Genomic DNA, 12,699 nt, shown 5'->3' with positions numbered 1-12,699 from the left:
TGAATCTGCCAATCCTCAAATCTCCGAAAATGGCTTCAACACCTCACTCCAGTACCTCCGCTCCTCAACACCCCTACCAGGACAACCTTCAACCCCACCTTCGGATACTTCCCCCAAGACCATCACAGACATCCCCCTCAAGCATCGCAAGCCCTCTGCCTTCACCCCGGCCCCCTGTCTCTATCCCTCCCTGCCCTGGTCCCTCCCTGCCCCACACCCACATCCTCCTGTTTTCCCAGATCCACGGCCCCGTCTGCCCCCTAACCACCTCGCTCTCTTCTCTCTGCTGGTTGCGCTCTTGCTCCCTTGCTCTCTCCTGCTCTCCCGGGAGCTGCCGTGGTTCCGTTCCTCCCAGAAAAAAAGCCCACATGGGAAAAGGAATGTGCAGAGAGATGAAAAGGCAGCAGCTGCTGAGACAGCAGGCACGGAGGGGGCCCCAAGGGGGGGGGGATCCTGGGGACAACTGGAGCCTGAATGGGCGAGGCAGGAGAGGGCCCCTGGGAGAGTGGAGATCTCAGAGGAGACGAGGAAGGGAGAGAGGAGTCCAGAGACCATGGAGATGGCACGGTGAGCCAGAACAGTAGGCGTGGGCGGATGTGGGCGGTGACGGCACAGGAGACATGGAGCAGTGTGGGAAGATGGAGTGAATAGCTGGGGCCAGGAGTGGAAGCAACGGGGGGTGGAGAAGTGCAGAGGGGTAGATGGTGCGGAGGAGATGGGGGTGGAGGCCGATGGCGTGGTGAGGGGCAGGGCAAGACAGCACGGTGAGGTGACAGTGCAGGCCCCTGTGAAGCGTTACTTACACGTGGATCGAGAGCGCCCGTCCTCTGTACAGACTGAATGCGCTGCCATACAGGTCACTGGCCACCGAAAGGCTATCCTCTGACCCCCAGCTTGCGCCCACCAGATTAGCTCGAGAGGCCCGTACCAGCGGCTCCACCCCCAGGTGCCGTGGCCCGGCCCCGGCTGCCTGTGCTTGCCTTGGGCTGCCCGGGAGGCGGCGGCTGCCACCCCTGCTGCCCACGTCCTGCTCCAGGACCGTCTGCCCGCTGCCCCACCAGCTCACTTGCTCTTCTGAAGTGCCTGTCATGGAGGTCGGGGGTGTGTCCAGGGAGGTGCCCACCAGGGTGTCGGAGCCCCCTAGAGAAAGGAGTGTGGTGAAGGCCCAATGCCTCTTGGGGGAGGCCCTCCACCTGCTCTTTGAGCACCCCAGAAAGCTCACCTGTGGGGGTGCTAAAGGTCCTGTCATCCCGGAGCTCCAGACGCCGGGTCCCCTGCACATCGCTGATGTCATCTTCGCCTGTCTCCGTGTCTGGAGAAACAGGGGTCTGTGTGGGCAGGGCCCTCCTGCCTCTCGCTCCCACTCCCACTCATCCCCGTGTCGTCTCCTGCCTTCCCCACAGCAGGCTCCCTCTTACCACGGTAGGGCTCCTGGCGCCTACCACCTGTCTCTTTTGCTCCCCACATCCTCTTGCCCATCCTGGGCTGCCCAGGGTAACTCTCCCCAGGCCAGCACCCTGCTCCATCTCTGGGCCCCTGGCTGCTCACTCTAGCCTCCTTGGTCGGACCCTCAACTGCTTACCATTCCCGTCCCAACCACGTCATGAATTACCAGGACCTCAGCCCCTGTCTCTCCTCCCATCAGTGGTAGCTTAAGTTTCCATGCAGCCCCCAAAATAACAAGTTCCTAGGTTCCAAGGCTCTAAATTCTGGGTTCTAGTACCCCAGGAACAAAAGGGAGTCACCTCAGAGTCGGATTGTCAGGGCACTCGACCAACTGCAGGACCAGCCTGTCCTCCACCCCAAGCCAGCCGGAACACATCAGGGTGCAGCTGAGGCAGGGTGAGGAGAGGCCAGCGGGGCAGGGGGGAGGGGGGTGGAGGGCTAGGGCAGGAGCCGTTTCCTACCGTAACTTTGCTTTCTGCAGGAGCGGAAAACTTCGCTTCCATAGGAGCAGCAGAAGAGAGACATGGACAGACTGTTATCAGAGCGTTTGTTGGGGTAGGGCATGGTGGGCAGGCTGCACAGAGGGCATGAAAGTACCCAGTGCCCAGAGATGCCCTGCGGGGATGGGGCAGGGAAGGGAGACACCTGGGATGGGTAAAGCATCTCTAGTTCCCGACTGCCTGCAAGCTCCCAGTGTGCCCAGGGCTGGGAAGCCCACGTGCTTTGGCCGGTTATTCCAATTACCTCAGTTTCTCTGTACCCTCGACACTTTTACTGGAGTGCTCACTGGTCACACACACATGTACACGCATGCACAGGCGCACATGCTTGCTTGTGCTCAGCCCAGCCACCCCCATTAGGGGTCAGGCTCACCTGCTACTACAATATTTGCATTGTGCTTGACCCCTTCTTGCAAAGCACCCCCTCATCTGTACTGCATCATATGATCGGCACCCTCTTCCCCACCACTCTCTTCTACTGCTGAGTGGTCTTCAAAAACGCCCAGTGGTTAGGCTAGGAGCAAAGTTTCCTGGGCGTATTTTTAACTTTCCCAGACTCTATCCGGTTCTGAGCCTCAGTTTCTCTATGAGTGCCACGTACTGGTGGCCAAAGCAGGGCAATGAGCTCATCTCTGCTTGGCCCCATGGTGGAGAGGAATGGACCCATGTGGGGTGCGGCTGCCCACCCCCCTTTGCCCAGTCCTCTCTCAGCTGCAGGGCACAGGGAGCCTTTTTGGTGGGTGGGTATGTATGGGTGCATGTGTGTGGGGAGGGAGTCCAACATCTCATGGGCTGTCTTCAGGGCCGGGTGCCTCATAAAGGAACAGGGGCCAAGAGACGGAGTGGGCATGGGTTAGAGCGGGAAGCCCACAGTCCACGCACCATGGGTGAAGCGGCTAAAGGCCCGGCGGGAGTGGCCGGTTTTCTGAAAGAGAAAAGCCAGAATGAGTTGTTGAGGAGAAGGCTGGCTCCTGACATCCCTGTATCTCCTGTCCAAACATCTATATCAAACAGAAACTCATTCCGGGGGCCAGTTGGGGGTGGGGTACTGGACAGAGACTCAAGGGGGCCAGCTTCCTGCATAGCAAATGTCTCCACTCTTTCTTGCCTCTCAGTTCTCCCAGCTGGAGCTCAGCTTGGCTCCGGGAGGAGCAAGGGAGGCAGGAGAGATGACAGCAAGGCTGTAGGTCAAATGCTGGGACTCAGAATGGATAGAGACTCACAGGACTGGGGATCTGAGTGACACTCCAGAGACAGAGGCTGAGAGACAGGATAAGGGGCTGACTGACATGAAGGAAGAGATGCGGGGGTGGGGGGGGAGTGGGGGGGTGGGGGGGGAGGTTGGATGACTGGGAGATGGAGGGATGAGGACACAGATTCGGACAGATTCCTGCCGGGAGGAAGACAGATCCCTGGGATGGGTGTCAAAAGGGCAGGGCGGGTGATGGGGGCGGGAGGCAAGAAGGCAAGGTGCCCCAAACGGCCGGGGCCTCACGAATGCAGGGAGGAGGCCGGGGTACACGAGGACAGGGAAGGGCTTGGGGAATCTATGAAGCTCAGCGCGGATCCCTGTGCCTGGCTTTCAGGAGCTCAGAAAGATGGAAGGCTCCAGAGTGGGGGGCTGGGGAAAGCTGGGCAGGGACCGGGGCCCAGGTTGGCTAGAAGCTAGAAGAGACGAGGTGGCCAAGAAGCCAGTGGGCGCTCCACGCCAAAGGCGGCGCGGAGACCTCCCCGGGTGGTCGCGGGGAATGCAGGCGATGGGGGGAGGGGTAACTGCCCTTCCGCGCAGGGAGGGGGTGGGCGCTGCGCGCTCGGATCGCAGACCCGGGAGCCCCCCGAGCGCGCCCGGCCCGCGGCCTCTGCGGCCAGGGTGGGGCAGCCGCGACTCCAGCGCCCCCTCCCCCGGGCCCGGCCGCGGTGACCCGCCCTCCCTCCGGGGCTCCCAGCCCTCCCTGCCCCCTCCCGGCGCCGCCCGCCCCCGGAGCCCTCACCTGGAAACGCTTCTTCACCCACAGCTTCTTCATGGCGGGGGAGGGGGCCGGGCGGGCGGCCGGGCGAGGAGGGGCCGGGCGGGGGCGGGGCGGAGGCGGAGGCGGGGCCGGGGGCGGGGCCGGGGGCGAGCGGGGAGCGGGCCGGAGCCGGCGCTGGTGGCGGAGGAGCCTCCGGGCCGCGGGAGCCCGGGCGGGGGCTAAGCGGCGACGGCCGCGCCCCGGAGTTCGCCCCTCCCCCGCCAGCCGGCACCCCACCTGGCACCCCTTCCCTGGCCTGCTCCCCTGCGTCGCCTGGGTCGGCTAGCACCTGCGTCCCCGCACCCCGACCCCGAATCTGCCTCCCGGGCCCTGGACACATGGGGAAACTGAGGCACAGAAAGGGGTGTAATGACCCCCAGAAGAGATCGGTCTGGCCACTCTCTCATCGGCAGCCCTAAACGACCTCCACGCCACCCCCTTCCTCCTCCCGCGGGACCGCTCGGGAAGGTCAGCGCATCTCGACTTGCTCACTCGACAAACATGCGCACACGGAACCTGTGCCAGGCGGTACCCAGCTCTCCCTGCCCGAAGCATGCTGCAGGCCACAGCGCCGGATGGAGGCGCCTAGGCCGCACGCGGGGCAAGACTCCTCGTGGGGGGGGGGGGACTACCTGCTGACAAGGCCTCAGAATATAAAAAACCCCAGTCTCCTCGGGAAAGCTAGAAACAGCTCTTGAGTTTCCTGATGGCAGATACTCTATCCCTGCCCCTAGTGTAAGAGCTCCCCCCCCCCACACACACACACACAAGGTAAGATGCCAAGAGGTTCTCCTATTTTTCACAAATAGGATCTAACTTCTCACTCACAGGTGAGCATAGTCACCAAACTTTCTTTACTCTCCCATTCAGCATCATACACACTTTGCCTACACAAAACTCTACTTCCCACCCAATTACTCTCTAAGTTTCTTAATCATGTATGTACTAAGTGCCAGGCACTTTATAAATGTTACCTCATTCTCCACAACCCTGTGAGCCTGAAACCTTTATGAGGATTAACTGGCTCCATTTAACCTATAAGACTAAGGCTCAGAAAAGTCCTATCACTTAGCCAAGGCCACATAGGTTGTGTGTCTCCACCTGTCTCCCAGATCCAAATTTCCATCCTGGCATACAGGAATGCAAGGAGGAATGAATGCAAGTAGTACCAGTCCTGGTTTCTGAGATGGGACTACAGAGTCATTATCATTAACACTTACTGCAGGCTTAGTATGCACTCTGCACCATGTTAAGCACTTCCTATGGATACTCTTTTCATCCTTACAACAAGGGGGAGACTGAGGCACAGAGAAGTTACTTGCCCAAGGTCACACAGCCAGTAATTGGTAGAGCCAGGATTCTAACCCAGGCACTGTAACTGAGCTAGTGACCACGATGCCATAAAGCCTCACACACTGATTGGTCCATAGGTTCCCTAACTTATTTCTTGAAAGCATGGGTGCAAAAGAAATACAGAGCTAACTGATGAGTTTTGTTCAGCCTGCACAGTACAAGGGTAGCAATAGTAGGTTTACAGTTGTGAATATGTGAGTTTAGTCTTGTATTATTATGTATTCATTATTGTACTATTTATTTGCATTACCACTCTAAATCTGCTTTTGCCCAAGCCTGTATTTTAGGTGAGGCAAGCATGCTCAAGTTTAGCCACTGACAACAGAACCTTGCTCAATATTAGTTTCTACTTCGCTCCTGAAATTATTTGGGTTTGTGGCCCCTCTATTTTAAAGTTTACTGTCATGTCTTGTACATTCTGGGTACATGCAGGTGATCTCATTTCCCAGACCCCCAGAGGCAAACGTTGCACAGACAGGCACATGCATGGGGACGTGCACTGAGAGGGTACACATGTTTGTTCACATCGGGTCCAGCCAGAGGACCCTGAAAGCCCACAGGCGCTTTCCCTGCCCACCCCCAAACACACCCACTCACAGATGGGGGAGCTGAGTGAGGAGAGGGGGTAACTTGAGCCCCTGTCCTCCAGGAGAATCCGAGGGGCTGGCACATTCCATAGCAAAAATAACCAATGGGCAGCAGGCGTGAGTGACGGGACAGCTGGGCCAAGGAGAGGCCTGTGGGATTCTGCTCCTGCGCTGGGCCTGCTCTACTCACTCCCGCAGGGCTGGCTGGGGGCATGCGTGCAGGGTAGGCCCAATATTGCCCCTCTTTTCCCTCCATGGCTGTACTGCTGTGCCCCCCTGCCATTTCCCCAAACCCAGACTTCTAATTTCTGCACTGCCAACATTTCCCCTTCCAGAGAAAACCCAGGTTGGCATGCCCTGCCTGACCTCTTACTCAGACCCTCCCTGAGCCAGGCCTACCCACTCCCCTCTTCTACGCCTCCACTCTGTCATGCCTACGCTCAATCTCTCCCTGCCCTTCTTTTATTTACCCTGAGCTTGAAACTTTCATGAGCTCCGTATTTTTAACATACTATATAATTTTTGCTTATTTATTTTGTTTATGAATGTTGTCTGTCTTCCCTCACTGGTATGTACTCTCAAGGACGGGAATGTTGGTCTTTACAGCCTCCCCACACTCATTTGTCTCATGCATCAAGAACAGTGACTGACACACAGTAGCCATCTGATAACCATGGGAGGGGGATGGCAGAGCTGGGGGTGGAGAGGGTGACGGGCGGTGGGGAAGGGGATAGTAAACCTTCCTGGAGCAGCTCATTCATCCAGCCTTCCTTCCTTCTCTGTCCTGACCCAGACCTTTTCCAAGAAACAGCCGGAGAAGTTAATTAACATCTTGCATTCTACTCAGCATCTGCCTGGGAGGACCTGCCGTGCTTCCGTGCTTCCGGAAAGCTTCAGGCTGATTCGGGAGCCCCTCTGCTCTTTCTTTCCTCCCAGAGCTCCTCACTGCTCCCGCTCTGGCCCCTCCTCCTCTCTTGGTTAGGACCTGGCACGAATGGATGGAGGCATTCTCCATACCCATTCTCAGCTCCATACTAGTTCCCTCCTGGCTTTTCAGCCAGACATTCCAAATTCCAGACGAAAAAGGTGACAACTGCAGAAGATACCTCAGTGCGGGTTCTGCTGTATTCCCAGCTTTCCCTGGCCTGAACTGGCCCTTTCTCCCACCTCTAACCCTCTCCCTCCACGCTTTCAAGTCTCCCTGCCTGGTTCACTACCATCTGTTAACGTTTGGCCCTTCCAATTGACCCCCGATTCTTCCAGACCCTGGCTAAGAAACTTCCCTGAACAGCGACATCAGCAGCTCCTCCTCGCCCCCTGCCCTCTGGTGCAGGCCTTCCTTTCCTGACACATGTCCCAAGCTTGGAGGGCGGCACTTACTCTGCTCCTCAGCCTATGCTGAGGGAAGCCTGAGGTTTTGAAGGAGATGAAAGCCGGCCTGGGCCAGAAGATGACTTTGGGAGTATTGACAGAAGGATGGTTATGATGACAGATCCTTGCCTTAGTCTTCCTTGCTTGTCTTTCTGAACACAGGCAATATGATCCTGGACCCAGAGACCTGACTTCCAGATCTGGCCCCGCCACCTCACTTGCCATGTGCCCTTGGGTAAATTCCCTCTTCGAACCCCGTTTTCTTATATGTATAATATTATAACATAACCTGGGGCTTAAGCAATTTAATAATGACATGAGATAAGGTGCTTTATACATGTTAAGAATTGTGTGTTTTTGGCCCTGGCCAGTTGGCTCAGCGGTAGAGCGTCGGCCTGGCGTGCGGGGGACCCAGGTTCGATTCCCGGCCAGGGCACATAGGAGAAGCGCCCATTTGCTTCTCCACCCCCACCCCCTCCTTCCTCTCTGTCTCTCTCTTCCCCTCCCGCAGCCAAGGCTCCATTGGAGCAAAGATGGCCCGGGCGCTGGGGATGGCTCCTTGGCCTCTGCCCCAGGCACTAGAGTGGCTCTGGTCGCCCCGGAGGGGCAGAGCATCGCCCCCTGGTGGGCAGAGCGTCGCCCCTGGTGGGCGTGCCGGGTGGATCCCGGTCGGGCGCATGCGGGCGTCTGTCTGACTGTCTCTCCCCGTTTCCAGCTTCAGAAAAATACGGGGAAAAAAAAAAAAAGAATTGTGTGTTTTTGCCTGACCAGGCGGTGGCGCAGTGGATAGAGCATCGGACTGGGATGCCGAGGACCCACGTTCGAGACCTCGAGGTCACCAGCTTGAGCACGGGCTCATCTGGTTTGAGCAAAAGCTCACCAGCTTGGACCCAAGGTCACTGGCTTGAGCAAGGGGTTACTCGATCTGCTGAAGACCCGCGGTCAAGGCACATATGAGAAAGCAATCAATGAACAACAAAGGTGTTGCAATGCACAACGAAAAACTGATGATTGATGCTTCTCATCTCTCCATTCCTGTCTGTCTGTCCCTGTCTATCCCTCTCTCTGACTCTCTCTCTCTGTCTCTGTAAAAAAAGAAAAAAAAAAGAGAAAGAATTGTGTGTTTCTGCCATCTTCACTGTTCCTATTCTTCCCTCATTTCTATGCCTTAAATCCCACACTTCTGATTCCCACCTTTCAAACGTTCCAGCCTGCAGCGCACTTGTCTTCTCAAGGGCCCAGCCTCCCCAGGCCATACCAATATTCCTCCATTCTTGAGCTAACATCTCAGGCTTCAGGAGTGCCAGGAATCTTAGTAAGCATCGACCTCATCTTGCTGAGCCAGAGAGCAGTCCCAGCCAGGAAACTGCCTCTTTCCCTCTGCGGCCAGGGCCTAGCCGGGCTTCCTCGAGAACCCTGAAGTCTTCCCACTGTTGATCCCAACCAAGAAAGTTTTCCATGGATAAGTCTGAGCAATGCCGAGCTGCTTGCCCAGCTGCCCCTGACCAGAAGCTGTCATTGGGCAGGGACTGCTGGGGGCGGGGTGGGCATTAACTGGAGGAAGAAGCCAGACTCACCCAGTCAGCCCCCAATATCACTAAAGCAAAGCCCCTCCCTTCCTCAGATCATGTGGGAGGGGTTAAGCACATGGTCCCTTGCAGTGGAACAAACCAAGGCTTCCATCCCTGCTCTGCCACCTTCGACCTGTACAATAGGACATGTCACTTAATCCTTCTGTGCCTAGTTTCCCCAGGGCTGCTGTGAGACTTAAATGATATATGAAAAGATATGACAGCATATTGCCTGCCACACAGTAACATAGTAGCTACTCATACTATTATAAATTACTACTAAAAATTATTACCAATTGATAATAATTATAAGGCTGCTCTTAGAATAAAGATTTCACAGGTAGGAAAAAGTTCTTACATGTGACTTGCTGCAGCCCGACCCTCTGCCTATTCAACATGACTGTTAAGAGGCCCCCAACTCCAATGCCACAACCCCCAGGGTCCTTTTCTTTCCCATATTCAAGTCCAATAGAACAACCCGGAGACTGTCCCCCTCGCCTCCATCTAGGTATGCCAGCCAGGGCCATGTCACCCAAGTTTGGAGGCCATGTCACGCAGATGACAGGGGTGCTGGCCATGTCACCCAGATGATGGGTGGGGGGGGGGCTGAGAAGACAGCCCTGCCGGGGGAAGGGAGATCTAGTACCCTATCGCTGCCCCCTTTGGGGGATCAGGGCAGGCTAGGAGGCTCTTGTCTTCAGAAAGGCCAGGCCTGAGCTACCCTTCATACGATAGATAGCTCCTCTCATTTTTCTCTCTCCTTCCTCCAGAACTCCTTGAGTAGTAAAAAGCTTCCCAAGTCGAAAGTAGGCTGACTGATTTCTTGATTCTGTGTGGCCATAACCAGCTGTGCGTCTTTGGGCAGCTCTCCCTCCGCTTTGGACCACGGTGTCCTCACCTGTACACGAAAGTATCTGGAGCTTCCACTCCCTGTGGTCCTTTCCAACTGTGCCCTTTGATTTATGTTGTTTTCCGTTCCCTTTGAGGACTAGAGCTAAGATCCCCAAGGAATCCGATCCTTCCCCAGCTGAGAGCTCTGCCAGGATAGGCCCCATCCTCCGACTCCAGGCTGGGAAAGCCCGTACCTGGCCAAGAGCAAGGCCAACCAAGAGAAGCCAGCGCTGGCCCTCCCTGCCCCAGGCTTGGCCGCTGGGACTCCAGGAACCAGTCCCTGAAGACTGTGGGGGTGTGGGCAGGATGGGGCTCGGGAGAGAGAGGAGACGCTGTGCGGGAGGCTGAGCCCCTACCCCGGCTCCTGTCTCCCACCATGGCTGCACCTGAGCGCCCCCTTTCCCCTCCGGCTACTCAGCTGCTTCTTCCCTGGGCCTCCTCCTCAGCCCCCAAGGAGGTACCCCTACATGACATCACCCAACTGGAGCGAGCATTTCCTCTTGAAAATGCCCAGAACATACTCAGTGACCCTTAAGCTCTTTGCCATCTCCCCTAATTGGAGCCTATTTCCTCAGAGTTCTGTTTCTCAAGGTGAAGTCAGGCTCTGTCTCCAGCTTAGAGGAGGTCAAAAAGGAAGCCCACACTTGGACCCAGGAAGAATGGGCCCTGGCCAGGCACACACACCTGCCCCAGCAGGACCCAGAGCACCAAGGCCAGCCTCAGACCCCTCTCCTTCCGCCCTGGACCACGAGAGACCAGCACTCTAGGCCCAGGCAGGCGGGGCCCCCGGCACCTGCCTGAGCATCCCTTTTCCCTGCTCTCCGGACCTCAGCTAGATGTGGCCAGCCAGTGGGCCTTCCACACCAGCTGTGCACACCCCTTTCCCTCATCTGCTTGTACCACCAGACCCCTCCACGGCCCACACACGTGCACACGGGCACGAGCGCCACACTAGCATGTGAATTCTCAGGCACCCACAGCCATACCCGTCTGGGAGCAGCAAGCCCTAGCTCTACCTCCAGATGTCCTAAACCCCATTAATCTCACGGGTCCACCCACTGGCCTCCTCCACCCAGCCTCCTATACCAACCTGCCCAGGCAACAGACTGCCAGGAGCTCTGACCCATCCCCTCAACACTGCAGTGGGACCAGGGGGCTGGCTCTGGCCTTCAGAGGTGTACACACCTGTGGGGGGCTGATCAGGAGTCTAAGTTACTGGAGCTGATGAAGATGATTTTCCACAGGTGGCCTCTGGCTACAGGGAAACTAGGAGGGTGTCCACTGTGGAATTCCCAGAGAGGCCTGAGTGGGGCTCAGGCTTTGCTGACCCTTGACCTCTGACCTTCCTGTGGGGAGCTCCTCTACCTTGACACCCCTTTCCCTGCACTTGCCTCTGGGCGGGCACTTCTGGGTTAGTGCAGCTGAGAAGCCCAAGCACCTGGGAAGCAGGCTGGATGAATCCATGCGGCCCAGGCAGCCCTGCTCTCCCTCTGAGCACCCCACACCCCACGCGGAGCCTCCTCCCCATTACCTCCAACCTCCAGCACCGTGAGGACCGCCTCGCAGCAGGCCTGGCCCCGCTCGTTCTGGGCCCTGCAGCTGTACTTGCCGGCGTCCTGGGCGCCGCAGCTCCGCAGCCACAGGCAGCTGGGCTCGGGGGCCGGCGGGGGCAGGAGCTGCCCATCGCGGAACCAGCTGAGGCTGGGCTGGGGCGTCCCGCTCACCACCACCCGCAGCCTCACGTCGCAGCCCACAAACACCGCCGCGTCCTTCAGGGGCCGAAGGAAGACCGGCGCCCCCGCCGCCGCCCCGCCGCCGGCCCCCACCTTGGCCCTCTTCGGGGGCACCCCCGGGCTGGGGGGTGCCCTCGTGCCCGCCTCCTCGCCTCGCAGGCCCCGGGACTTCTGCATGGCCGCAGCGAGCTGGGCCGGGGACGCTGGGACCGACGACGGCCACGGGGCACCCGAGGGATGGTGCCCTGGGAGATGAGTCCGGGGGGCCGGCGCCCTGCCTTTCTGCTGCCTGCCCGCCTTCGGCCTGTGCTACCCAGAAGGTCACCAGGGCGGCCCGCTGGCAATTGCTCCTCGGGGGCTATTTTTAGGCCCCCCGGCTCCAGTTTCGAGGGAGCTGTGGAGGGAGGGGGCAGCAGAGGAGGGGACTTGAACTCCACTCTGCCCCTTCCCTCCTTCCAGGAGTCCCCACGGCCCCCACGAGCTGAACTATTCTCAGCCCCCTCCCCCATGGTGTGTCTGCACCCAAGCCCCCTCCCGGAGGAGTCGGGTTACCCTCGGGCTCAATCTCATTTCCCTTCCTCCCTCCTCTCAGGCCCCTGATTCCCAGGCCCACTCAACTGGGGATGGGGATGGGAGGTCTTGGGGGAGATGTCTGGGAGGCAGATGGGAAGGAAGGCCCAAAGGAGGGGAGAAGACAGCCAAAGAAGTGGGACCAGTGGCCTCCGGCAGCCTCCATGACAGTGTGGTGAACGGTAAGACCAGGAGCAGGGAGTCAGGTGGATTCCGGCTCCCAGCTGGTCCTGCCTGCACTTGCTGGGTGACAACAAGCCTTTCTCAACCTCCAAGTCCTCATCCGTAGAAATGGGTAGTTGAATAGGGTTGCAATGGGCAGAGAAGAGTGGGAAGGACATTCTAGGCAGAAGGAACAGCATGACCGAAATGAGAATGTGGTGAAAGTAGATGATGTGCTCTAGGACTAGAGGAGTTCAGGGGAACCGGACTGCAGAGAGGAGGGGTGAGTAAGGTGGGAAAAGGACCTGACCCAGGCTTTGCTTGCTGAGGTCTGTGTCCTGATGACATGTGGGTGCTGCTGCAGGCTGCTAATTGGCAGAATAACATGGTCAGAGCTGTGTTTTATAAGGATCCCTCTGGTAGCCACAGTGTGGAGGGTGGTTTGGAGATGGGAGAGTTGGAGGCCAGTCAGAGCCGTGGTTCTCAAAATCCGTGCCTGCAAAAAG

The 12,699-nt window shown here is 58.0% G+C and overlaps 1 protein-coding gene across 7 annotated transcripts in view; it reads right to left on the bottom strand.

Annotated features, from left to right (window-relative positions):
* The window catches only part of SPEG (striated muscle enriched protein kinase), a 58,954-nt gene extending 46,849 nt beyond the window's left edge, over positions 1–12,105 (bottom strand). The window contains exons 1-5 of one of the 7 annotated variants that reach the window (XM_066346383.1): positions 3,938–3,970; positions 2,829–2,871; positions 1,908–1,937; positions 1,223–1,312; positions 804–1,140 (exon numbers count right to left, since the gene is read on the bottom strand). In XM_066346383.1, coding sequence (XP_066202480.1) covers positions 804–1,140; positions 1,223–1,312; positions 1,908–1,937; positions 2,829–2,871; positions 3,938–3,970 — 533 coding nt within the window. Of the gene's footprint in view, positions 1–803; positions 1,141–1,222; positions 1,313–1,907; positions 1,943–2,828; positions 2,872–3,937; positions 3,971–4,447; positions 4,466–11,259 lie in introns of those variants that run through there. The other 6 variants (XM_066346388.1, XM_066346384.1, XM_066346387.1 and 3 more) reach the window with 6 other exon arrangements.
* Between the last annotated feature and the right edge of the window lie 594 nt (positions 12,106–12,699).

Source organism: Saccopteryx leptura, chromosome 7 (assembly GCF_036850995.1).
Source record: "Saccopteryx leptura isolate mSacLep1 chromosome 7, mSacLep1_pri_phased_curated, whole genome shotgun sequence".
Lineage (NCBI taxonomy): Eukaryota > Metazoa > Chordata > Mammalia > Chiroptera > Emballonuridae > Saccopteryx > Saccopteryx leptura.
Note: the sequence above shows the minus strand (reverse complement) of the source record. Positions and strands in the feature narration are given on the sequence as shown.